A 25,459-nucleotide genomic window follows, 5' to 3' on the forward strand; every position below is an offset into this window, starting at 1 on the left:
GGTCTAACAGATGTAGACCTGATGGTGTCTCAACAGAATCACAAGGTCCCGGTCTTCGGATCAAGAACAAGGGATCCTCAAGCATTGGCAATTCCATGGAACTTTCGGCTGTCCTACGTGTTCCCTTCGGTGTCACTCCTGCCCAGGGTACTACGGAAGTTCAAACAAGGAGGAGGAATACTACTTCTAGTCGCTCCTGCGTGCCCCAGACGGTATTGGTTCTCAGACCTGCAGGGTCTACCGATAGTGTCCTCTTTTACTTACTCAACGCCCAAACCTCCACGTTCAGGGCTCTTGTGTCTACCCGGACCTGGCCAGACTGGCTTTGACGGCGTGGCTCTTGAAGCTTCCCTCCTGAGAGCCAAAGGATTTTCTGAGGCGGTTATCCAAACTATGCTAAAGGCCTGTAAACTGGTTTCTGCAAAAAATTATTATAGGGTCTGGAATTCTTACTTCACCTGGTGTGCTGCTAAAAATTATGATGCTTACAAGTTTAGTACTTCCAGACTTCTGGCTTTCTTACAGCAAGGTCTGGATCCCTCAAGGTTCACACATCTGCCTTGTCGGTATGTTTTAAGAGAAAAATTGTGTCTCTGCCTGACGTTCATACATTCACTCAGGATGTGTTAAGGATTCAGCCTCCCTATGTCCCTCCGGTGGCTCCATGGGATTTGTCTGTGGTCCTGAATGCCCTACAAGAGCCTCCATTTGAGCCTCTTGAGTCGGTGGACTTTAAATGGCTTACTGTTAAGGTCCTGTTTTTGTTGGCTATTGCCTCTGCTAGAAGGGAGTCGGACTTAGGAACTTTGTCTTGTTGTCCACCCTTCCTGATATGTCATTGTGAACGGGCGGTTCTTAGAACTCGCCCAGGTTATTTACCTAAGGTGGTGTTATCTTTTCACCTTAACCAAGAGATTGTGGTTCTGACCTTCAACTCTTCTGGAATGTCATCCAAGGAAAAATCTTTGGATGTGGCACGGGCTCTCTGTATATACGTGGACAGGACTGCCTCTATCAGGAGGTCAGATACCCTGTTTGTATTGTTTATCTTCCACAAACGTGGCTGGCCTGCGAATAAGCAAACCTTGGCAAGATGGATTAGAATGGTGATTGCACAAGCCTATGCGCAGGCTGGCCTTCCAGTACCTGCTGCTATCAAAGTCCATTCTACTCGTTCTGTTGGACCTTCTTGGGCGGCCCGCCGTGGCACATCCGCAGAACAAATGTGCAAGGCGGCTACGTGGTCCTCAGTGAACACGTTCATAAGGTTCTATTCCTTTGATGCTTCCTTTGAACGCCGGGTTCTTGTACCCGCTACAGTGCGTCCCCTCCCATGAGGAACTGCTTTAGGACATCGCCAATGTTATTCCCTGTGGAATACCAGTGTACCCCGCTGCAGAAAAGGAGATTTATGGTAGACTTACCATAGTTAAATCTCTTTCTGCGAGGTACACTGGATTCCACAGGGCGCCCACCCTGACGCATTTAGCTTCTTTGGGTTTGTATGGCATTAGCCGCTGGTCCCTTCTCCTGTCGTGAGAATGTGGTTCTATGTGACTAACATCTACCGTCTCTCTTACCTGCTCCTGCATTGGACTGGTTCATGAAACTGAGCTCCAGTGCCTGGAGGCGGGGCTATAGAGGAGGCGATGCAATGCATCCTGGGAACAGTCAAAGCTTTAGCCTGTTGGTGCCTCGGATCAAGATCCAACTCTACACCCTGATGATATTCCCTGTGGAAACCAGTGTACCTCGCAAAAAGAGATTTAACAAAGGTAAATCTACCATAAATCTCCTTTTCTTTTTGCAAAGATTGTATTACAGGTTGAGTATCCCATATCCAAATATTCCGAAATACGGAATATTCCGAAATACGGACTTTTTTGAGTGAGAGTGAGATAGTGAAACCTTTGTTTTTTGATGGCTCAATGTACACAAACTTTGTTTAATACACAAAGTTATTAAAAATATTGTATTAAATGACCTTCAGGCTGTGTGTATAAGGTGTATATGAAACATAAATGAATTGTGTGAATGTAGACACACTTTGTTTAGTGCACAAAGTTATAAAAAATATTGGCTACAATTACCTTCAGGCTGTGTGTATAAGGTGTATATGAAACATAAATGCATTCTGTGCTTAGATTTAGGTCCCATCACCATGATATCTCATTATGGTATGCAATTATTCCAAAATACGGAAAAATCCCATATCCAAAATACCTCTGGTCCCAAGCATTTTGGATAAGGGAGACTCAACCTGTATTGGATTATTTTGTTCTCAGTGTTTTCCTAGTGAAGGAATTGTTCTCAGTTGTCAGTGCTCCAGGAGATGGTTTCGCTGCGGTTTATCTTTCTATGACCTCTCTCATACGTGTGCTGTTTGCAGCCCCCAGAATCTAATCGCTCAGAGCCAGTCCGGAACTGGGAAAACAGCCGCTTTCGTCCTCGCCATGCTCAGTCGCGTGGAGGCCCAGGAAAAATATCCACAGGTGAGTTTCTGACTGGGCCAACTTACAGGGTTTGTTCCCCTTTGGACAAACTAATTTACTTTTTGTAGCAGGTAAGTAGAGATGAGAATGACTTCATAATATGTCATTAAAGGCTTCTTACCCTCAGATTCCAAGGACTCTATGGTCCACTCAGTCACCAGCTCTGATCCCCTCTGTCCGCTCCTCCCAGTGATGTCACAGCAGCTCTTAAAACTGCCTTCTCTGCATTGTGACCTGTGCAAATCCCATCACGGCCTTTTCCTAATTACATGGGAGGAGATTTTGGGATCTGTAATGGAGCATAGAAGGCATTACTATACTTCATAACAGCTGTAGTAGAATATTTGGGTATCTCTGGACTATGAATATTACCTTTGTGATTCATATCTGAAAACTTGTGCTTATATTATCACCACCCCTTTCCCCCCTAGTGTATCTGTCTCAGTCCTACGTTCGAATTGGCGTTGCAAACAGGACAAGTTATAGAACAAATGGGGCGGTTCTGTGACGGCATCAATGTGATTTACGCTATACGGGGAAACAGACGTAAGTATCTTTGTTACAGTGTATTGGACCTGTGCTTGCGTTTTGAATCGGGCAATGTGTCTCTCAAAGGTTTGATGCTCCTCCCTTTAAGGCTGTTACTGCCACATCTTCCCTGGCTGCCTTGAGTGCTTTTCCTCACAGAGGAGGAAATCTTGCACCAGTACGAGTTTACTAGTAACAGGACCTGGCATATAATTAACTTGAAAAGAAATATTTCTGTATATCGCGCCAACTGTGAACAGCAGCTTTAGTGCACCAAAAAGGACTCCTCACAGGTCCCTTGATAATAGGCAGAACAAGATATATATGGGCACCAATGCGCTAATCACAAATGTTCTTATCAAAGTCCAAATATCTTACATCAAACGATGTGTCAGAAGTATTCAGTCTCTATTCCAATGTTCCTCCCAGAATAGTCAGCGTACCGTGTGGAAAAGGACCTTAATTATGTCTCTGATGAAGGACGGAGGTCCGAAAAGCTTCAGGCGTGGTGACTGGTGTTTTGTGGACAATTCCTGGCGGTGACAGTCTCCTGTGAGTGAGGTTCAGTGTATCCGGACCGCTGAGCCGCATCATCCCATCTGAGATCTGGGAGGGTAACTGCACGAATGCCTGGCAAATGTCCTAACCCACAATAGTGGTTACATGCCTTTTATCATTCTGTTTATTGTGCGTGCAACTTTATTAAAATATAATTTTTAACTTTGCATTCGGCTGTACTTGCACTATTTTCCGTTTATCTTTGGAAAATTTAAAGGTAACATCTATCCCTGTGGTGGAGCTACATATGTGAGGACAAGAGGATATATTCCTAATTAAGGTCCTTTTCCACACGGTACGCTGACTATTCTGGGAGGAACATTGGAATAGAGACTGAATACTTCTGACACATCGTTTGATGTAAGATATTTGGACTTTGATAAGAACATTTGTGATTAGCGCATTGGTGCCCATATATATCTTGTAGGACCTGGCATATGATTGGTCACCTCAGTCCAGCCCCTCCATACCGCTTCCTCCTCGTTAAATAATAATAATAATAATAAATAATAATATATATAAAATTACGTTTAGCTTTCTCCCTATTATGTACAATAGGAAGTACATATCACCTAGGTAATGAGGGCAATTTTCACGTCACATACACAAGTACGCAAGGAAAGGTTACCCGTGGCTGGCGCACTAACTGAATATTTGAAAGCTAAATTAACACTTAATAAAATGTATTGGGTGTCTTTAATATTCTAGCGCCATCTTGATTAAGTGAAATATTAAACTGGGAAAAACGAACGTGTGTATCACTCAGGAATAGATGTGAATTATAAGATGTACAAATTGGGGACCAGATACTCCACCCTGTGAATACAGCCAAAATCTCTAGCTGTTCATGTTATCACTGAATGTTACAGTAGTGCAATTGGTGGAAGCGTTTTCTGTTATCTGTTCTGTACTCTGGATTGTATACAAGTGTATCCAGGTAGGGAATACAAGTTAGGCCACATTCCAACGCAAGCAAACAATATTGTTCGATGATAGAGAGACATGGCTGAGAAACTCAGAAGTTTGAAAGAAAAGTCAATGTGTTTGGTAATAGTTGCAAAATGAAACGTAGACGCCAAATGTTTTCTACATGTAAAGGCGCAAAGCTCCCTGGTAGAAAATACACATTTCTCTAACGTCCTAGGGGATACTGGGATGGTCTTAGTACCATGGGGTATAGATGGGTTCCATTGGAGCCTCAGCACTTTAAATTTCTTCAGGTGTGCTGGCTCCTCCCCTCTATGCCCCTCCTGCAGGGAGCGAAACTGTGCTGTGGAACTTCAGAGAAACTACAAATTAATAAACACATTATTATAGAAGAGTAGACATCCTCTTTTTTTTTTTTTTTAATTAATGTATTTATTGAATACACCAAAGGAATCATGGTAACGAGGTTACAGTAATATTATAAATGCATACATTACAGAGCGTGTGGTGGGGTGGCACTTTGGAGAAGACTGCTGTGACCCAGCATATGCATAATGCAATTCTAATATACAGTTTTTATATAATAAATGCACGCTACTGATTACATAGTCTCATCTGATTTCTTGCTCAGCGTCCAGAGGCAGCAGAATAGAAGCTCAGATCATCGTCGGAACCCCGGGAACAGTAATGGATTGGTGCTTCAAGCTAAAGCTTTTTAACTTGGAGAAGATCCGTGTGTTTGTCCTGGATGAAGCGGATGTCATGATTGGGTTACAGGGTCATTCTGACCATAGTGTGCGAGTGAAGAGGTAAGTCTCTGCAGATACCTTCTGCCTGTCTCTGGATGCCGATGTTCCTTATGTAGCTACAACATAAGATCCAGAACTATCTGAGCAGTCACTGTATGGAAATACACATCCTGTTCTACTACAGTCAGTGCAGTGTCCTCTCTTGGCTTTTTATGTATAACACAGGTTCTCACAGTGAATGAATGTAGTAACGTAGGGTAACATGAACCCTCGGCTGCCAGATGTAGAATCTACGCTCGGGGCATTTGGCTTCCAGCAAAAAAATACTACCCCAGTGTGTACATGCGGTAGGGAATGTAGATTGTAAGCTCCACTGGGGCACTTTAAAAGTGCGGGTTCCTCTCTCTTAAATACCCCAAAGGCTTCTGGGACTTGAGTTTGGGCAAATGCCTGTCGGAAGCCAGGTATCCTGTTTGCTGCCTTTTTTTTTTTTTTTTTGTCTTAACAGTCTTATGAAATATTTGTTTTGGGTCGCCTTTCAACGGCACCTCAATCTTCCGGCAGCCCCCTCCTACCACGGGATCACTTCCGGGAGGCTGGGCAATATGTACACGGTTAGGTTCCCATTCCTGCCCAGTCCCCGCACCACTAGCAGTGAGTATCCGGCACAATTAGGGACAGCAAGTGTCTTTCTTCTTGGTTAGAGGACCTGTTTGTAGAAGCATAGACGAAACCTGACCGCAATTTCATTTATCCTGATTCGGACGCTGCTCCCGTAAGGGTGGGAAATAGAGAACTCGCTGTGGCGGGGGATCTCTAGATTACCAGTGGCATGGGGTAGTAAGGCTGTGGAGTGATGGTTGGAATAATTAAGGTCCTGTTTCATACTGGCTGGATTTGATGGAGCATATCGGTCCGGCTTATGTGTATCTGTGTAAAGCCAACCTTGATATGGGTCTTCTGGAGGCTACAGTTTTGTCCTTGGTGGTCTCTGCATGTTTTTTTCTCTCCAGTGCCCCTAGACCAGAGGTTCTCAAACTCGGTCCTCGGGAGCCCACACAGTGCATGTTTTGCAGGTAACCCAGCAGGTGCACAGGTGTATTAATTACTCACTGACACATTTTAAAAGGTCCACAGGTGGAGCTAATTATTTCACTTGCGATTCTGTGAGGAGACCTGCAAAACATGCACTGTGTGGGGTCCTGAGGACCGAGTTTGAGAACCTCTGCCCTAGACAGTCTGTTTTTTTTTTTTTTTAATTCTTTATTTTTCATTTTGCAAATTGAAACAGTTTCCATATAGTGCAGTACGTATGTCCAAAAATAAAACGTAGACATTAGTCTCATAGCGTGGTGATTGTAGTTACAAGGATGTCATCAAGGAGAAAGAAGAAAAAAGGGTTAACAGACATATATATGTCATCCTACGCTGTATATCATGCAACAGAAGACATAATATCTGGAATAAAGAGCGCTTCGTAACAGTATCACTCATTAACATAGTAACCATATAATATTTGAGGTAGCAAACAGTTGGAAACAATTAACAATTAAAAGGGGGTGGACAAGGGGAAGAAAGGGAAAAAAGGGGGGGGGGGGGGGGGGAGTGGATTAGGTCACATATGTAAATCATTCAGAAACCAGAGAGGAGGCATCAGCAAGTTCCATCCTCAGTGTGTATTCAGGGGTGCGTAATCAGCATAGGTCTTAGTGGTCTTGAATTCTATCCAGCGAAGCCAAGTGGCTATATAGTCGGAGTATTTATCTAAGGCGGCAGAGTAAACATCCTCCATATGCATATAGAAATCAATGCGTTGGAACCATTCCCATATTGTCGGCGGGTTAACGGACCGCCAATGTACTGGGAGCAGGCCCGGCGACAGGGGGGGGTCAAAGGGGACACCCGTACCGGGCCCCAGCATTGTGAGGGGCCCCAAGGTTCTGGGCAGTAAGAATGGCTGCGGGCTGTTACAGTGCGGCTGATAGTATTGGTGCATAAGTAGTGGATTTACCGGCCCTGCGGCTCTTTGATTAATATATTTTTACTTCCTGGCCCGGCAAACAGTCAGCGATTGGATTCCGGACAGCTGCCGGGTGCCACTCTGTCTGTCTCCTCCTCTTGCTCTCCGCTCTGTTTTGTGCAGCGCTGCCTGTGCCTGCGTGTGATGTGTGACATCACACGCAGGCACAGGCAGCGCTGCACAAAACAGAGCGGAGAGCAAGAGGAGGAGACAGACAGAGTGGCGGCCGGCTACACGCTCAGCCTCAGAGAGAGGAGCCGACTAGAATGATGAAGGCGTGCAGGCTGCAGCCAGTGACCTGAAGAATAGAAGATGAGCTGCTCCCGCGGAGGGGAAGTGGGGTAGGTTGTTGTTGCAGCAGCTGAGGTTCTGGATGGTGGTAGCAGCAGCAGAAGGCCCAATACAGCTTCCAGCAGCTCTCCCATCTGTCCTGCTCCCTGACTACAGCAGTACAGTAGCCTGTACTTGCCAGTAACTCCTATTCTAATACAAAGCTAGTGCAGTATACAAAATTGACAATGTGCGATTTGTCCCAGATGAAGACATCAAACACTACACTTGTACATGTGAATTTGTATGTATATGTAGATATATGTATAGTGGTGTATCTGTATGTGTAATGGTGTATCTCTATGTGTATATGTATATTGGTGTATCTCTGTGTGTATATGTATATTGGTGTATCTCTGTGTATTGGTGTATTTTTATATGTATAAGAACATGTGTATTGATGTACCTGTATGTGCAGTTGTACAGGTAAACCTCTATAAGTGGCAGCGGAAGCCGATGGTCGGGGAGAGGGGAGGATGGGAGGAGGTCTGGTTGTGGTAGTAGCGGCTGATGTTCTAGGTGTTGCTAGCAACGGACCAAGGCCGGGGGGGGGGGGGGGGGGCAGAGATATTACTGTACCGGGCCCCAAGATTTCTGTTGCCGGCCCTGACTGGGAGCACCGCTCTCGACGCATTATTTAAGTGTTTAAGGAGGGACTTCTTGTAGTGAGACAGGGGGACAGTTGAGTGTGAGAGAAGCCAAAAATCCGGGCCCGTTGGCACTGGACCTCCCAGAATCTCCGCTGATAGTTTAATAATTGTGTTCCAGCAGGGGGCAATCAACGGGCAGTCCCACCAAATGTGGATCAACGTACCAGTATCCCTACCACATCGCCAGCACAGGGGAGAGACTGAAGGGTAAAATTTATGAAGAAGAGAGGGGCACCTGTACCATCTCGTCAATAATTTGTATTGTGTTTCCACAACTTCCAGGCTAGTGGAGCATTGTGCCATAACCTTACAGTGGGGGTCATTCCGAGTTGTTCGCTCGTTATTTTTTGTCGCAACGGAGCGAATAGTTGCTACTGCGCATGCGTAATGTCCGCAGTGCGACTGCGCCAAGTAAATTTGCTATGCAATTAGGAATTTTACTCACGGCATTACGAGGTTTTTTCTTCGTTCTGGTGATCGTAATGTGATTGACATGAAGTGGGTGTTTCTGGGCGGAAACTAGCCGTTTATGGGTGTGTGCGAAAAAACGCTACCGTTTCTGGGAAAAACGCGGGAGTGGCTGGAGAAACGGAGGAGTGTCTGGGCGAACGCTGGGAGTGTTTGTGACGTCAAACCAGGAACGACAAGCACTGAACTGATCGCAGTTGCCGAGTAAGTTTGGAGCTACTCAGAAACTGCTAAGAAGTGTCTATTCGCAATTCTACTAATCTTTCGTTCGCAATTTTACTATGCTAAGATTCACTCCCAGTAGGCGGCGGCTTAGCGTGTGCAAAGCTGCTAAAAGCAGCTTGCGAGCGAACAACTCGGAATGACCCCCAATGTGTATCCCAATGGATCTTGATTCCCCGATGTAGTAAGTCTTTATCCCAGGCATCACAGAAAGAAGGGACAGCAGGGAAGCAGCCCTGCAGTAGCATTTTGTAAATACCCGACACTACGTGTGATGGGGCCGTCTCCTGATTGCACATGGATTCAAAGGGAGTAAGAACCTTATAAAGGTCTATCGCTCCTTTCTGCGAGGTAATGAAATGGCGCACCTGGAGGTAGAACTAGTAGTCCTTGGCGGGTATATCGCCCGTTGCCTGTATCTCGGAGAACGCTTTGAGTTTGCCATGCGCAAGCAGGTGAACCACCCTTGTCACACCCGCCCTCTCCCATCTAGAAGCAATCGTATTGGACTCTCCCGGGGGGAACAGTGGGTTATCGAAAATAGGTATGAGGGATGTCCGTCTAGACGAGACTCCCATCTTATAACGAAATGTCCGCTATAAAGCTAAAGTGGGCCCCACAGTAGGATGGAATGAGCGGCTAATTTTAGGAGACCAGGGTACTGCCTGTAAATTAAGATTAGTGGAAGAAACCTCCAGATCAACCCACTGTTTCCTATATGGACTGGGGCGGGACCAATCGACAATCCTATGCAGTAGTGTGGCATGATAGTATGTAGAAATCATAGGCAGTTGTTGTCCGCCCTGAGACTTCAGTCTAGATAAATGGCTATGCTTGAACCTAGGTTTCCGCCCACCCCAAATGAAGTGGCTTATCGCCTTGTGTGCTTCAGCTAAAAAGTTAGGGGAGAGTTTCAGAGGGATGGTTTGAAAGAGATATAACAGCCTAGGAAGAATGTTCATCTTCACTATATTTATGCGGCCTAGCCATGAGAACCTCTGCGTGAGCCAGCACGCCATCTCCTGACGCAGTTTGCGGAGGAGAGGGGTGTGGTTAATAGCAACTATGGCATTGAGCATCGAGGGGATTTGAATCCCTAGATATGTAATATGGGATTTCTGCCATGTAAATTTAAATGATTGCGCCAAAAGGTAAGCCGTAGCAGGTGGGAGCGTAATATTCATTGCCGTAGACTTAGAATAATTAAATTTAAAATTTGATAGGTTTCCGAATCGCGTAAATTCTTTCATAAGGCTGGGTAGAGAAATTAAGGGGTTCGTTATGACCGCCAATAAGTAGTCTGCGAAGAGGGCCAAGCGGTGGTCAATCTTGCCCACCTGCAGGCCCACAATGTTAGGGTTACATCTGATCGCACGGGCCAGAGCCTCCATACATAAGACAAAGATTAAAGGTGACAGCGGGCAGCCCTGGCGTGTGCCATTTGTTATCGGTATTGGTTCAGAAAGAACGCCATTCACCCTAACCCGAGCAGATGGAGCTCTATACAGTGAGAGAATCCTCTGCAAGAAAACATCTCCCAGACCCAGGCGTCTGAGCACTGCCTCCATAAAGTCCCAGTCCACCCGATCAAAGGCCTTTTCTGCATCTGTGGAGAGGAGCATAAGAGGGACATCATTTGCCTGTGCGTGCGCTATCAGATCAATGACTCTGATTGTATTATCTCTTGCCTCTCTGCCCATAACAAAACCTACCTGGTCAGGGTGTACTATATCTGGTAATAATGGCTTAAGGCGATTAGCCATAAGTTTCTCTAAACGTCCTAGTGGATGCTGGGGACTCCGTCAGGACCATGGGGATTAGCGGCTCCGCAGGAGACAGGGCACAAAAATAAAGCTTTAGGATCAGGTGGTGTGCACTGGCTCCTCCCCCTATGACCCTCCTCCAAGCCTCAGTTAGGTTTTTGTGCCCGTCCGAGCAGGGTGCAATCTAGGTGGCTCTCTTAAGGAGCTGCTTAGAAAAAGTTTTAGGTTTTTTATTTTCAGTGAGTCCTGCTGGCAACAGGCTCACTGCAACGAGGGACTTAGGGGAGAGAATTTCAACTCACCTGCGTGCAGGATGGATTGGATTCTTAGGCTACTGGACACCATTAGCTCCAGAGGGAGTCGGAACACAGGTCTCACCCTGGGGTTCGTCCCGGAGCCGCGCCGCCGACCCCCCTTGCAGATGCTGAAGATTGAAGGTCCAGAAACCGGCGGCAGAAGGCTTTTCAGTCTTCATGAAGGTAGCGCACAGCACTGCAGCTGTGCGCCATTGTTGTCACACACTTCACACCATTAGGTCACGGAGGGTGCAGGGCGCTGCTGGGGGCGCCCTGGGCAGCAATGTATAATACTTTTTATGGCTAAAAAATACATCACATATAGCCCTTGAGGCTATATGGATGTATTTAACCCCTGCCAGATATCTCAAACTCCGGGAGAAAAGCCCGCCGGAATAGGGGGCGGGGCTTATTCTCCTCAGCACACAGCGCCATTTTCCTGCTCAGCTCCGCTGTGAGGAAGGCTCCCAGGACTCTCCCCTGCACTGCACTACAGAAACAGGGTAAAACAGAGAGGGGGGGCATTTTTTTTTTGGCGATATTTTATATATTTAAGCTGCTATAAGGATACAACACTTATATAAGGTTGTTCCCATATATATTATAGCGCTTGGGTGTGTGCTGGCAAACTCTCCCTCTGTCTCCCCAAAGGGCTAGTGGGGTCCTGTCTTCAATAGAGCATTCCCTGTGTGTCTGCTGTGTGTCGGTACGTGTGTGTCGACATGTATGAGGACGATGTTGGTGTGGAGGCAGAGCAATTGCCAATAATGGTGATGTCACCCCCCAGGGAGTCGACACCGGAATGGATGGTTTTGTTTATGGAATTACGTGATAATGTCAGCACATTACAAAAATCAGTTGACGACATGAGACGGCCGGAAAACCAGTTGGTACCTGCCCAGGCGTCTCAGACACCGTCAGGGGCTGTAAAACGCCCTTTACCTCAGTCGGTCGACACAGACCCAGACACGGACACTGAATCTAGTGTCGACGGTGAAGAAACAAACGTATTTTCAAGTAGAGCCACACGTTATATGATCACGGCAATGAAGGAGGCTTTGCATATTCTCTGATACTGCAAGTACCACAAAAAGGGGTATTATGTGGGGGGTGAAAAAACTACCTGTAGTTTTTCCTGAATCAGAGGAATTGAATGATGTATGTGATGAAGCGTGGGTTAACCCAGATAGAAAAGTGCTAATTTCAAAAAAGTTATTGGCATTATACCCTTTCCCGCCAGAGGTTAGGGCGCGCTGGGAAACACCCCCTAAGGTGGATAAGGCGCTCACACGCTTATCAAAACAAGTGGCGTTACCGTCTCCTGATACGGCCGCCCTCAAGGATCCAGCTGATAGGAGGCTGGAAACTACCCTAAAAAGTATATACACACATACTGGTGTTATACTGCGACCAGCCATCGCCTCAGCCTGGATGTGCAGTGCTGGGGTGATCTGGTCGGATTCCCTGACTGAAAATATTGATACCCTGGATAGGGACAGTATTTTACAGACTTTAGAGCAATTAAAGGATGCTTTTCTTTATATGCGAGATGCTCAGAGGGATATTTGCACTCTGGCATCGAGAGTAAGTGCGATGTCCATATCTGCCAGAAGAAGTTTATGGACACGACAGTGGTCAGGTGATGCGGATTCCAAACGGCATATGGAAGTATTGCCGTATAAAGGGGAGGAATTATTTGGCGTCGGTCTATCGGATCTGGTGGCCACGGCAACGGCCGGGAAATCCACCTTTTTACCTCAGACCCCCTCCCAACAGAAAAAGACAGTCTTTTCAGCCGCAGTCCTTTCGGTCCTATAAGAACAAGCGGGCAAAAGGACAGTCATATCTGCCCCGAGGCAGAGGAAAGGGTAAGAGAGGGCAGCAAGCAGCTCCTTCCCAGGAACAGAAGCCCTCCGCGGGTTCTGCAAAGCCCTCAGCATGACGCTGGGGCTTTACAAGCGGACTCAGAAACGGTGGGGGGTCGACTCAAGAATTTCAGCGCGCAGTGAGCTTGCTCACAGGTGGACCCCTAAATCCTGCAGATAATATCTCAGGGTTACAGGTTGGAATTCGAGAAGTCTCCCCCTCGCCGGTTCCTAAAGTCTGCTCTGCCAACGTCTCCCTCAGACAGGGCGACGGTATTGGAAGCCATTCACAAGCTGTATTCTCAGCAGGTGATAGTCAAGGTACCCCTCCTACAACAGGGAAAGGGGTATTATTCCACACTATTTGTGGTACCGAAGCCGGACGGCTCGGTAAGACCTATTCTAAATCTGAAATCTTTGAACCTGTACATACAAAAATTCAAGTTCAAGATGGAGTCACTCAGAGCAGTGATAGCGAATCTGGAAGAAGGGGACTTTATGGTGTCCCTGGACATCAAGGATGCTTACCTGCATGTCCCAATTTGCCCTTCACATCAAGGGTACCTCAGGTTCGTGGTGCAAAACTGTCATTATCAGTTTCAGACGCTGCCGTTTGGATTGTCCACGGCACCTCGGGTTTTTACCAAGGTAATGGCCGAAATGATGTTTCTTCTACGAAGAAAAGGCGTATTAATTATCCCTTACTTGGACGATCTCCTGATAAGGGCAAGGTCCAGAGAACAGCTGGAGGACGGAGTAGCACTAACCCAAGTAGTGCTGCAACAACACGGGTGGATTCTGAATTTCCCAAAATCTCAGTTGACCCCGACAACACGTCTGCTGTTCCTGGGAATGATTCTGGACACGGTTCAGAAAAAGGTGTTTCTTCCGGAGGAGAAAGCCAGGGAGTTATCCGAACTTGTCAGGAACCTCCTAAAACCAGGAAAAGTGTCTGTGCATCAATGCACAAGAGTCCTGGGAAAGATGGTGGCTTCTTACGAAGCAATCCCATTCGGCAGATTCCACGCACGAACTTTTCAGTGGGATCTGCTGGACAAATGGTCCGGATCGCATCTGCAGATGCATCAGCGGATAACCTTATCGCCACGGACAAGGGTGTCTCTTCTGTGGTGGTTACAGAGTGCTCATCTGTTACAAGGCCGCAGATTCGGCATAGAGGACTGGGTCCTGGTGACCACGGATGCCAGTCTGAGAGGCTGGGGAGCGGTCACACAGGGAAGAAACTTCCAGGGAGTATGGTCAAGCCTGGAGATGTCTCTTCACATAAATATACTGGAGCTAAGAGCGAATTACAATGCTCTAAGCCTGGCAAAACCCCTGCTTCAGGGTCGGCCGGTGTTGATCCAGTCGGACAACATCACGGCAGTCGCCCACGTAAACAGACAGGGCGGCACAAGAAGCAGGAGAGCAATGGCAGAAGCTGCAAGGATTCTTCGCTGGGCGGAAGATCATGTGATAGCACTGTCAGCAGTGTTCATTCCGGGAGTGGACAACTGGGAAGCAGACTTCCTCAGCAGACACGATCTACACCCGGGAGAGTGGGGACTTCATCCAGAAGTCTTCCACATGATTGTGAACCGTTGGGAAAAACCAAAGGTGGATATGATGGCGTCTCGCCTCAACAAAAAACTGGACAGGTAATGCGCCAGGTCAAGAGACCCTCAGGCAATAGCTGTGGACGCTCTGGTAACACCGTGGGTGTTCCAGTCAGTGTATGTGTTTCCTCCTCTGCCTCTCATACCCAAAGTACTGAGAATTATACGGCAAAGGGGAGTAAGAACGATACTCGTGGCTCCGGCTTGGCCAAGAAGAACTTGGTACCCGGAACTTCAGGAGATGCTCACGGAAAATCCGTGGCCTCTACCTCTAAGACGGGACCTGATTCAGCAGGGACCGTGTCTATTCCAAGACTTACCGCGGCTGCGTTTGACGGCGTGGCGGTTGAACGCCGAATTCTAAGGGAAAAAGGCATTCCGGAAGAGGTCATCCCTACACTGGTTAAAGCCAGAAAGGAGGTGACTGCACAACATTATCACCGCATTTGGAGAAAATATGTTGCGTGGTGCGAGGCCAGGAAGGCCCCCACGGAGGAATTTCAATTGGGTCGATTCCTACATTTCCTGCAAACAGGATTGTCTATGGGCCTCAAGTTGGGGTCCATTAAGGTTCAAATTTCGGCCCTGTCGATTTTCTTCCAGAAAGAATTGGCTTCAGTTCCTGAAGTCCAGATTTTTGTAAAAGGAGTACTACATATACAGCCCCCGATTGTGCCCCCAGTGGCTCCGTGGGACCTTAATGTAGTTTTGGATTTTCTCAAATCCCATTGGTTTGAGCCACTCAAATCGGCGGATTTGAAATATCTTACATGGAAAGTAACCATGCTACTGGCCCTGGCTTCAGCCAGGAGAGTGTCAGAATTGGCAGCTTTATCGTATAAAAGCCCATATCTGATTTTCCATTCGGACAGGGCAGAACTGCGGACGCGTCCTCATTTTCTGCCTAAGGTGGTGTCAGCGTTTCACCTGAACCAGCCTATTGTGGTGCCTGCGGCTACTAGTGATTTGGAGGATTCCGAGTTGCTGGACGTTGTCAGGGCATTGAAAATATATATTTCAAGGACGGCTGGAGTCAGAAAATCTGACTCGCTGTTTATACTGTATGCACCCAACAAGTTGGGTGCTCCTGCTTCTAAGCAGACGATTGCTCGTTGGATTTGTAGCACAATTCAACTTGCACATTCTGTGGCAGGCCTGCCACAGCCTAAATCTGTCAAGGCCCATTCCACAAGGAAGGTGGGCTCATCCTGGGCGGCTGCCCGAGGGGTCTCGGCATTACAACTCTGCCGAGCAGCTACGTGGTCGGGGGAGAACACGTTTGTAAAATTCTACAAATTTGATACCCTGGCTAAAGAGGACCTGGAGTTCTCTCATTCGGTGCTGCAGAGTCATCCGCACTCTCCCGCCCGTTTGGGAGCTTTGGTATAATCCCCATGGTCCTGACGGAGTCCCCAGCATCCACTAGGACGTTTAGAGAAAATAAGATTTTACTTACCGATAAATCTATTTCTCGTAGTCCGTAGTGGATGCTGGGCGCCCATCCCAAGTGCGGATTGTCTGCAATACTGGTACATAGTTATTGTTACAAAAAATTCGGGTTGTTCTTGTTGTGAGCCGTCTGTTCAGAGGCTCCTACGTTGTCATACTGTTAACTGGGTTCAGATCACAAGTTGTACGGTGTGATTGGTGTGGCTGGTATGAGTCTTACCCGGGATTCAAAATCCTTCCTTATTGTGTACGCTCGTCCGGGCACAGTATCCTAACTGAGGCTTGGAGGAGGGTCATAGGGGGAGGAGCCAGTGCACACCACCTGATCCTAAAGCTTTATTTTTGTGCCCTGTCTCCTGCGGAGCCGCTAATCCCCATGGTCCTGACGGAGTCCCCAGCATCCACTACGGACTACGAGAAATAGATTTATCGGTAAGTAAAATCTTATTTTTGCAAATAATTTGATATCTACATTCAGCAGTGATATCGGCCTATAGCTGGAAGGGAGTGTCGGATCTTTGGATTCCTTCGGAATGACAGTAATATGGGTGCTCAGAGACTGGCCCGACAGAGGGGTCGCTGATGATATGGCATTGCAGGCCTGCAGGAGAAGGGGGCGGAGCCTATCCTGAAAGGCCTTATAATATGTGACCGGGAAACCATCCGGTCCTGGGCTTTTACCATTGGGGGAAGACTTTAGGGCGGCCAGCAATTCTTCCTCAGTGAAAGGATCATCTAGGGCCTGTGCAACGCCTGTTGGGATAGTCGGAAAAGTAATTTCGTCTAGAAATATCTGTATGTCATGTTTATGAGCTATGCGTGCAGACTATGTACGTGTAGAGGTCAGATTATATAAAGCCGAGTAGTAAGTATGAAAAATCCCAGCTATTTCCGTATCAGAAGCATGGGACCGCCCGTCAGCGTCTGTGAGTTTAGATATATACGTTAAGGATCTCTGAGCTCTAAGAGCACGTGCCAGAAGTTTACCGGGTCTGTTTCCCCATCTATGGTATTTATGGCGACATTTACGAAATGCCCTGCGGGTACCATCGCTGAGCAAAGTATTAAGAGCTTGTCTCGCCGTTTAGCGTCCGACACTTTTTCTGAACTCCAATGTGGATTTATGTGCCAATTCTAATTTTTTAATTTTCTCTAGCAGGGCGGTTCTACACTCAGCCTTTTGTTTTTTCAGATGTGTGCCCAGTTGTATGCATTTACCCCTTATCACACATTTATGCGCCTCCCACAGTGTCACCGGAGAGACATCGCCAGTTGCATTTAAGGAAATGTAGTCCTCTATTGCCTTCTCAATCTGAGCTCGGGATACGGGGTCCCGAAGGAGTTGTTCATTGAACCGCCAGCGCCAGTGTTTGGAAGGTGGATGCCGGAGAGAGAGTGTAAGGATGACTGGGGCGTGGTCGGATAGTGCTATTTGGCCGATGGTTGCATCAGTCAATAGGTCTAGATGTGCATGGCTCACGCAGAGGTAATCTATTCGGGAGTAGGAGTTGTGTGGGGATGAGTAAAAGGTGAAATCCCTATCTGATGGGTGTAGAAGACGCCAAGCGTCAACCAGTTGAAAATCATGCAAGACAGCTCTAAACCGTCTGGATTCTCTAAGAGTAGTCCTCGGAGACCCAGAAGAGGAATCTAAGCGGGGCTCAAGGACCCAGTTAAGATCCCCTCCTACCACCAAAGTACCCACCAGGTTTTGTTCAACTAGTTCCAGGGAGTCCCTGAGGAACCGTGTTTGGCCCTGGTTAGGAAGGTAGAGATTAACAAAAGTGAATGTCTGATGGGCTATGGTAGCTCTAACCAGAATCCCCCTCCCATCACCTATTTGCAATTCGGAAACATTCGTCAGTCTCAGATGCTTGGCAAAGAGAATGGCGACACCTCTAGCCTTCGCTCCGGAGTAATCGTTAAAGTAACCATTTAGAAAGTGGCGAGAGCGGAGACCCGGAGAGGCCCCCCTCTTGAAATGTGTTTCTTGTAAGAAAACAACGTCCGCTCCATCGGTATGCAAGGTATGTAGTAGGCCTGACCTCTTTTCAGGGATATTTAATCCTTTCACATTGTAAGAGACGACTTTCAAGCTAGCCATAATGGAAGGAATGTGGAAACTGACTTACTGAACGATATACCATAGCTACGGCTCCAATATAGTGTAGTACCAAGAATAACCTGAAGTTGGCGGTAGTATGTGAGGGAAGGGGCTGATGGGGAAACACGAGGAAAGAAAGGAGGACACGAATAACTCAACGTAGAGAAAGGGGAAAAAAAAAAAAACATATAAAACAACATATTATAGCAATCTCTGCATTGAAAGCCATGGGTAAGAACTAAGTATCCCATGGTCTAAAAAATATACAGCAGAGAAGGGGGTTCAAAGGGTGACAACGGGCGCAACAATCTTATGATAATTGATTAAATGGGTAGTTTAGAGGGATACGTCATGGCCAGGAAGGAGGCGAGCGAAAAAAAGGGAAACAGTCGCCACCTCCCTCCCCGCCACTCAGTCTATTCAATACACACGGAACTCCCTGAGCAGAGTTCGAACGTAACCTCAACCATTAAAATAGCAGTAAGCATTCCCAAAACAGGTTAAGCCCATACATTAAACAAACAGTAAGAAAATCAATGTGAGCTTTCAGTAAGGAAATGCAAGAGAGAAATAAAAGGATATCACAAATGAAAGTGATGAATACATTCACGAGGCTTCAGAGGCATCATCAGTCCTGCCAGCTCGATTGCGTCGTCTGGAGTTGCCCACCTTTCTCCAAGGCTCCCTGCGGGGGAGTGATGTAGTGGGGAGTTGCAAGGGGTCCGTCCAATTAGGTAGTGATATGAACGGTAGGCCCAGTGCAGAGCAGAACGACAGGACCCGTCTCGGGTCACTTGGACACTTAAAGGGAACCCCCAGCGGAACTGGATATCCTTCTTCCGAAGAGCTTCCGTAAGGGGGTGGAGAAGACGCCTCTGCTGTAGAGTTGTCCATGAAAGGTCCTGAAAAATCTGTATGTGATGGCCGTTAAAGTCTATATTCGGGGCCTGTCTGGACTTCTGTAGGATAGTCTTTCACCTGAAAATAGTGCAAACGGCAGATGACGTCTCTAGGCTTTTCTGTGGGCGCTCCTTTTGGTCGGAGAGCCCGATGCGCTCTGTCAAACATTATTTGAGAGCTGGGGTCTGCACCAAGAAAACCGTTGAATATTGTAGAAAACGCCGCAGCCAGGCCCTGAGGAAGAACATCTTTCGGTAGACCTTTGACCCTCAGGTTGTTCCGCCTACCTCTGTTATCTATATCATCCAATCTACGTCTCATTTCAGCGGTGGTACGTGAGTATCGGGATACAAGGTCATGCAAGTCAGCGAGCTTAGAGTCCGTTTCATCTCTGTGATCCTCCAGGTCAACCACTCTATTTGCTACTTGCGTGAGATCGGATTGGATGGTAGAGAGACTTGCCTGAAGAGAATCGTGAATCCGCTTCTCCATGTTGGATAAATCCTGCTGAATGTCTTGACGAGTCGGAAGAGAGCGTAGCTGTATAAGGACTGCCGCCATGTCGGCGGAATCTTTGCTGGCGGCTCCAGATCGGCGTTTTTTTGGGGAAGAGGTCAGGGCCCCAGTATCCTCCATGACGTTTGATGACAGGGATTCAGGGAGGAGCGTAGAGGCAATGGGGTCGGGTACGGGAGTGCCAAATAAAGTACGGAAGGCTGCAGCTTGTGAAGTCGCGGGTTTAGCTTTGATGAGTTGCCAGAGCGGCGTCGCCTTGTCATTTGTCTGAGTGGAGAGAACAGAATCCAGAACAGTGCCTCGTGAAAGGAAATATCAGGACATATCCCAGCAAGTGTTGCACCCCGTTATCCCCTCTGCGCGGCCTGGTCACATTATGGCAGATTACACATCAGGCAGGTATCGGTGGGCATTGGGGTCGGCAGCATGACAGCATGCAGAGGAAGGTTGATTATGTCCTCCGGCTGGTCGTCATACAACCCTGGTAAGCAGGCTGTGTTGGTGTCGGTGACCGCTAGAAAGATGGCCGCCCCGGAGTAGCGCAGACTCGGCTCAAGCCTCCCCCCGATTCCGCTGCACCCCCCCACTGACGCAGGAGAGCAGGGTGTGAGATCAGGGTATAGATGCAGGGGGACGGAGGGCTTAAGTGAGGCTGAAAACAGGACTTTTGATGTGTGCAGGCAGGAGCCCTGGAGAAATGCAGCCCCCCCAGTTGTCAGCTAAGCCACAGTCCAGGCTTTTACTATGGTAAGGGGGCACCACTGCGATCCCGGAGCAGCAGGTCACTTACCCCCTACTGGAGTGTCCACTCTGAGGTATTTTGCAGCCGTCCCCCGTCTTCCACTGTGTGCCTCCGAGCTGGTGAAGTCCTTGTGGGACTATGAAGCCGCTTCAGGGAGCAGCAGCTCCTTGTACTGGCGGTTTGCCAGGACTCAAGATGGCGCCGCCAGGCTCCGACTCCAGGACTCAGGAGGAGAGGTGCTGTGTTGCCTCCCACAGCATTGGTGACAGTGGAGCTTCGCTTAGTCGCCCCCAGGCCCCCCGTGTGGCAGCGGAGAGCAGAATACCGCCGCCAGAGAGGGGAAGCAGCGTCCGCCGCTGTCAGGACGAGAGGCGCAGCCACGCACCCTCTCCCCCGTTGCGCCGGACCTCACACAGCGACCGCCGCTGCCAGCGGTAGGGGAAGCCTCGCTAGGCTAGCAACTCCAAAGCAGTTGAGGGGGCCGCAGGAGGGGGAAAAGTCGTCCGGCGTCTCAATCCCGGTCCCGTCGCGTCACTTCCGGGCTGTGGCTGACTCGAGTACCCGGCTCCCTCCAGGCAATAAGGCCGCAACCTGCACGGGCACAGGGGGCACCCGCCGGCTCCGCGACCCGTTTCACCCGATGCAGGGGGACCCAAGAAGCAGGTGGCGACCCCCAGGAGTCCGAATAGAGGGTATGGAGAGCTAAAGGGTCACACTGAAGCAGGAGCCCGGGCCGGACACCTCTGTCCTAGACAGTCTGTTTTGATATGGATATTATCTAATTTAATTATCTTGCTTAAAGTTGCAATATATTTTGACACCACAAGATGGCGCTAGTATAGGTCTACTTTTACTTTGTCACGTGTTTAATTGGAGTTGATGACGTTAAAAATGAATGCATCTTATATGGTCATGTATTAAATGTTTGACTGCAATTGGCTAGAGACATGGATGCCACTTTGTACTTGGGGGTAGGGACATATGCTTTCATTCATTATAATCTGGGAAAGCCATGTGGGAACATCAGTGATATTCGTATGCCTTTATATCGGCGTATGTTTATCACTTCTACCTTTGAATACTTGATTGCAACTAAATACTTTTTTATTGATACAATACTTTGTGCATCTTGATTCATCCAGGTTACAGAGAAAACCCGGGAACTTACTGGATCCTTTTTGTCCGTACAGGTGACAAGTCAAATCTCCAGGGGTTTGTCCTCTGTACATGAATGGGTGGGTTGCAGAGAGCAAGATGGGCTTTGGCAGCTGGAAGATCAACTTCCAAGCCCTCTGTGAGCCGTACAGCTGACGGGCAAGTGGCTCACCAAGGTGCTCCAGTGCGGAGTCTCCATCTGCTTCTCTTATGTGACCAGTGGTTCGATTCCAACAGATGCCTGGTCTTTTTCACTACCAGTTTTCCTGTGGTTAACACACAATGATTTGAGCCAAGGGAAGCCATTGAGTCCCTTCTCTCTGCAGTATTAATGCAGACCTGGAATAGTTAGGCTTTTTAAGCAAATCTGTCTGGCCCGGAAATCGCATTGGTTCTTTTGAACCCGAATCTGAAATTGCTCAGTGGTCTGTTGTGGGTGACCGGTTCAACATGGAGTCCTTGTGGGTTGTTGTCAACAGCATGGAAGGGTGAGGTCATGGTATCCACGGGCATTTACTTACATATTGCAGTCTGGGAGGGACGGTTATGGGTCGTTGGGTCGACACAACTTAGGTCGACAGTCATTAGGTTGACCACTACTGGTCGACAGGTCAAAAGGTCGACATGAGTTTTTAAAACTTTTTTGTGTGTCTTTTTCTTCGTAAAGTGACCGGGAACCCTAATTAGTGCACCGTGTCCCCTCTTCGCGCAAGGTTACTATTCCCAATCGTAGTCCACGTGGATCGTAAAGTATGAAAAAGTAAAAAATTTGAAACCTTTTTGAAAAACTCATGTTGACCTGTCGACCTAGTACATGTCGACCTAATGACCACGTCGACCTAGTGACCCTGTCGACCTAGTGACCGTATCCCGGGAAAGACACCGCTGTCTCTGCAGGTTTGCTGTGGGATGACCGTGCTTACTTACCTGGAGGATCATGGCAAATTCTCCAGCTGTGTTATGGACTCGTGTTCAGCCTCAAGAAATCCAACCAGACACCTTCCCAGTGGAGAGTGATGTCCTTGTTGTCTCTCAGGTGTTGGTTCACCTTTCCATGAAGGTGCTGCAGAAGGTCCTGTGGTCTCCACATTTGTGACTATGCTACTTGCGGCGGTTACAGAGTGTACCGACTCAGATACGGTGCAAGTGTCACCAGCACTTCTAGAGTTGGCTTTTTTTGACAGTCCTCAGTGGTGCATCTGTCGCTCTGCTGGTGGTCCCTTGTTTTCCATCTGGCAGTAGACGGTAGTGGCGATGGACACCAGCCTCTGAGGTGCTATCCGTCATCAGTCTCGCTTGCAGGATCTTTGGGTTCCAGAGGTGCCAAATCTCTCAATAAATGCGCTGGAGCTTAGAGCGATTCCCAACACTGGTGGGCGGATGCCAGTTTTGCAAGGACGGGGGCCATCAGGATCCATTTCTGTGCCACTGCAGTGACTTACATTAAGCACTGAGGGATCACCAAGAGTGCCCTGGCTATGAGAGAATCTGGATCATACATTGGTGGACAAAATGTTCCAGCCACACCCCGGGGGTTTTCATTCCTGGGGTGAAAAAAGTGGGAAGCAGATTTCTTCAGCAGGGCAAACCATCCATGCCAGGGAGTGTTCGTTCCATCCAGAGTTCCTTCAGGAGCTGGTGGAACATTTAGAGGCAACTAGATATTGACACGATGGCATTTTGATTGAACTGTGGTATGCTTCTGCTACAGGATGATTAAGCTGCCAGGATTTCTCATGGGTGCATCCAACTGATTTACCTGTTCCTCCTGGTAGCTTCCTCAAAAGGTGAAGAGATGGCTTTCCAATACTTCTGGTAGATATGGACTGACTCAGATGGACTTCCTTTCGGATTCAGTATGATATCCCGATGGACGGGATTCCAGCGGTCAGAATCCCGACAGCCCCTCCAAAAGTACTGTAACCCTCCCATGCCCCCTCCCCTAACCCTCCCCGGTTGTGCCTAACCCTCCCTTCTCCGCTACCTAAACCTAACCCTCCCTGCTTGGTGCCTAACCCGAACCTCCCCTTCTAAGTGCCTATCCCTACTCCATAACCTTCCCATCCCTGCTCCCTAACCCCCTTTCTAATGCCTAAACCTAACCGTTCTCCTGGTGTTTCCATTGTTGTTACCACCCCCTTCCTCAGGTGCCTGAATTTTTTTAATTTTTGTTGTTCTATTAATTTATTTTGTTAGCCCATTAGGGGATACTGGTTGCCCTCCCTTTATGCTTCTGTGTTGCTGTTTTATTTTCTCACTCCCATTCTGTACTTCTGGCCTGTCTTTTGGCGCTTGTTGTACAAGATTGAAGTTCCCATTCAGCCTCCGACGTCATACTTTGAGCATGGACATACCACACTGCCAGAGAAACCTTTGCTTTAAGGATCGTGCCTTCACTAGGCACACAGTGGTAAGATGGTGATGAAAGGTACCCTGAATTAAGAGATTGGGTTTTAAAGACCGGAGCCACATTATACCCCCCAGACATACTCTACTGTACTCTGTACCCATTTCTCCAGTGTTCCCCAATGAACTGTGAGAAATGGATTTAACGTAAGTCCCCAAAAATGTTTTTCTTGTTCTTTTGTTTGTGCACCTGCTTTGCTTTTCCTGATTTATATTGGAGAATTGCGTTTTATACCATTTTCACAGAGCGATGCCGCTAGACTGCCAGATGCTCCTGTTCTCCGCGACGTTTGAGGAGTCCGTGTGGTGTTTTGGGGAGAAGATTGTGCCAAACCCTAACATCATAAAACTGAGGAAAGAAGAGCTGACACTTGATAACATTCAGCAGTTTTATGACGCTTGTGAAGAGAAGGAAGACAAGTACCAGGCGCTGTGTAACATCTATGGCGCCATAACAATCGCTCAGGCCATTATCTTCTGTCAGGTATTATTGCCAGGCTTTTTATTCATTACTTCTGTGAGTGCAGATCTTTCTTTTAAACTGTTATTGTGCTTTGCCTGTCCCATTGGCTCCGCAAGTACATTTCTCCTTCATCCGCTAGGGGACACTGGAGGTCGTAAAAACCATGGGGTATAGATGTGCAGTAGTCGGGAGCTGGCATTTTAAATTTAAAAATGTGTGACTAGCTCCTTCCCCACTATACCACTTCTACGGTTATCTAGGCCAGATCATCAAGGCGAGTTAACGGCCTCTAGAATCAGGCCTCTGTTGGTCAATGTTACAGAAAAAAAGAGAAAATGCAGGTGCACACTCGAAACACTTAAGAACACTTGCGATCAGAACTATTCTAATAAACGCTGCAATTTAACTTGAGTAAAATTGAGGTTCTTTGCATAATATTTGGCCAAAAAAATGGGCCCACCTACCACAGCCAGGTGACCTCATCAGGTAGGTCCCTAACACTCCAAAGGTTGTAGTCCAGAGCACGGGACCCCTCAGGCCAGCACAACCCAACCACCCGAAGGCATCACATTAGTTAGATGTAACAATTTGAGTTAAAACACTAATAAGAAGGAGCAGCTTTCGGGGACCACCTCCCCCTTCCTCCCTCCCCAAGGAGTCTTGTTCTCTATACGTTCTAGACTTGAACCTTAGGAATGTTAGAGACCTACCTGATTAGGTCACCTGGATGTGGTAGGTGGGCCCAATTTTTTTTGGCCTAAAAATATGCTAAGGACCTCCATTTTACACCATGTTAAATTGCAGACTTTATTGTAATTGTTCTGATTAGCTGTGGTGTTAGTACATAGAGTGTGCAACTGCAGTTACTCCTTTTTTCCTTCTGCACTATACACGGGTGAAGGCTTAGAGTAAAATGTGTTGGTCAACGCATGTGTGTAAGAAAGACGTTTTTATTAGTTTATACATAAGATTCAAACTATTATTTTGCTCTGATAAAATAGATCGAAGACTTTGATATGTTAATAAATGTTACTTACAAAGCCATAAAGCTTCAGTTGTGACCCAGCGGTGTCACTAGCAGGCAGCGTTACCCAGTTGGACTCTTGACCAACCAGATAATCTGTAGCAGGTATTACTTATCCTCTCTTGGATCATGCTGAAAGCGTAACACTAGAAGGACATATAAAGATAAGTACTCTTTATTATCAGCAAGAGTACTGTGTCCGTGTAATTCACATTC

The 25,459-nt window shown here is 47.5% G+C and overlaps 1 protein-coding gene across 1 annotated transcript in view; it reads left to right on the forward strand.

Annotated features, from left to right (window-relative positions):
- The window catches only part of LOC134966780 (ATP-dependent RNA helicase DDX25-like), a 103,186-nt gene that overhangs the window by 62,130 nt on the left and 15,597 nt on the right, over window positions 1-25,459 (forward strand). Inside the window, exons 6-9 of the mRNA XM_063943788.1 lie at window positions 2,390-2,492; window positions 2,924-3,038; window positions 5,137-5,314; window positions 24,003-24,240. Coding sequence (XP_063799858.1) covers window positions 2,390-2,492; window positions 2,924-3,038; window positions 5,137-5,314; window positions 24,003-24,240 — 634 coding nt within the window. The remainder of the gene's footprint in view (window positions 1-2,389; window positions 2,493-2,923; window positions 3,039-5,136; window positions 5,315-24,002; window positions 24,241-25,459) is intronic.

Source organism: Pseudophryne corroboree, chromosome 10, assembly GCF_028390025.1.
Source record: "Pseudophryne corroboree isolate aPseCor3 chromosome 10, aPseCor3.hap2, whole genome shotgun sequence".
NCBI lineage: Eukaryota > Metazoa > Chordata > Amphibia > Anura > Myobatrachidae > Pseudophryne > Pseudophryne corroboree.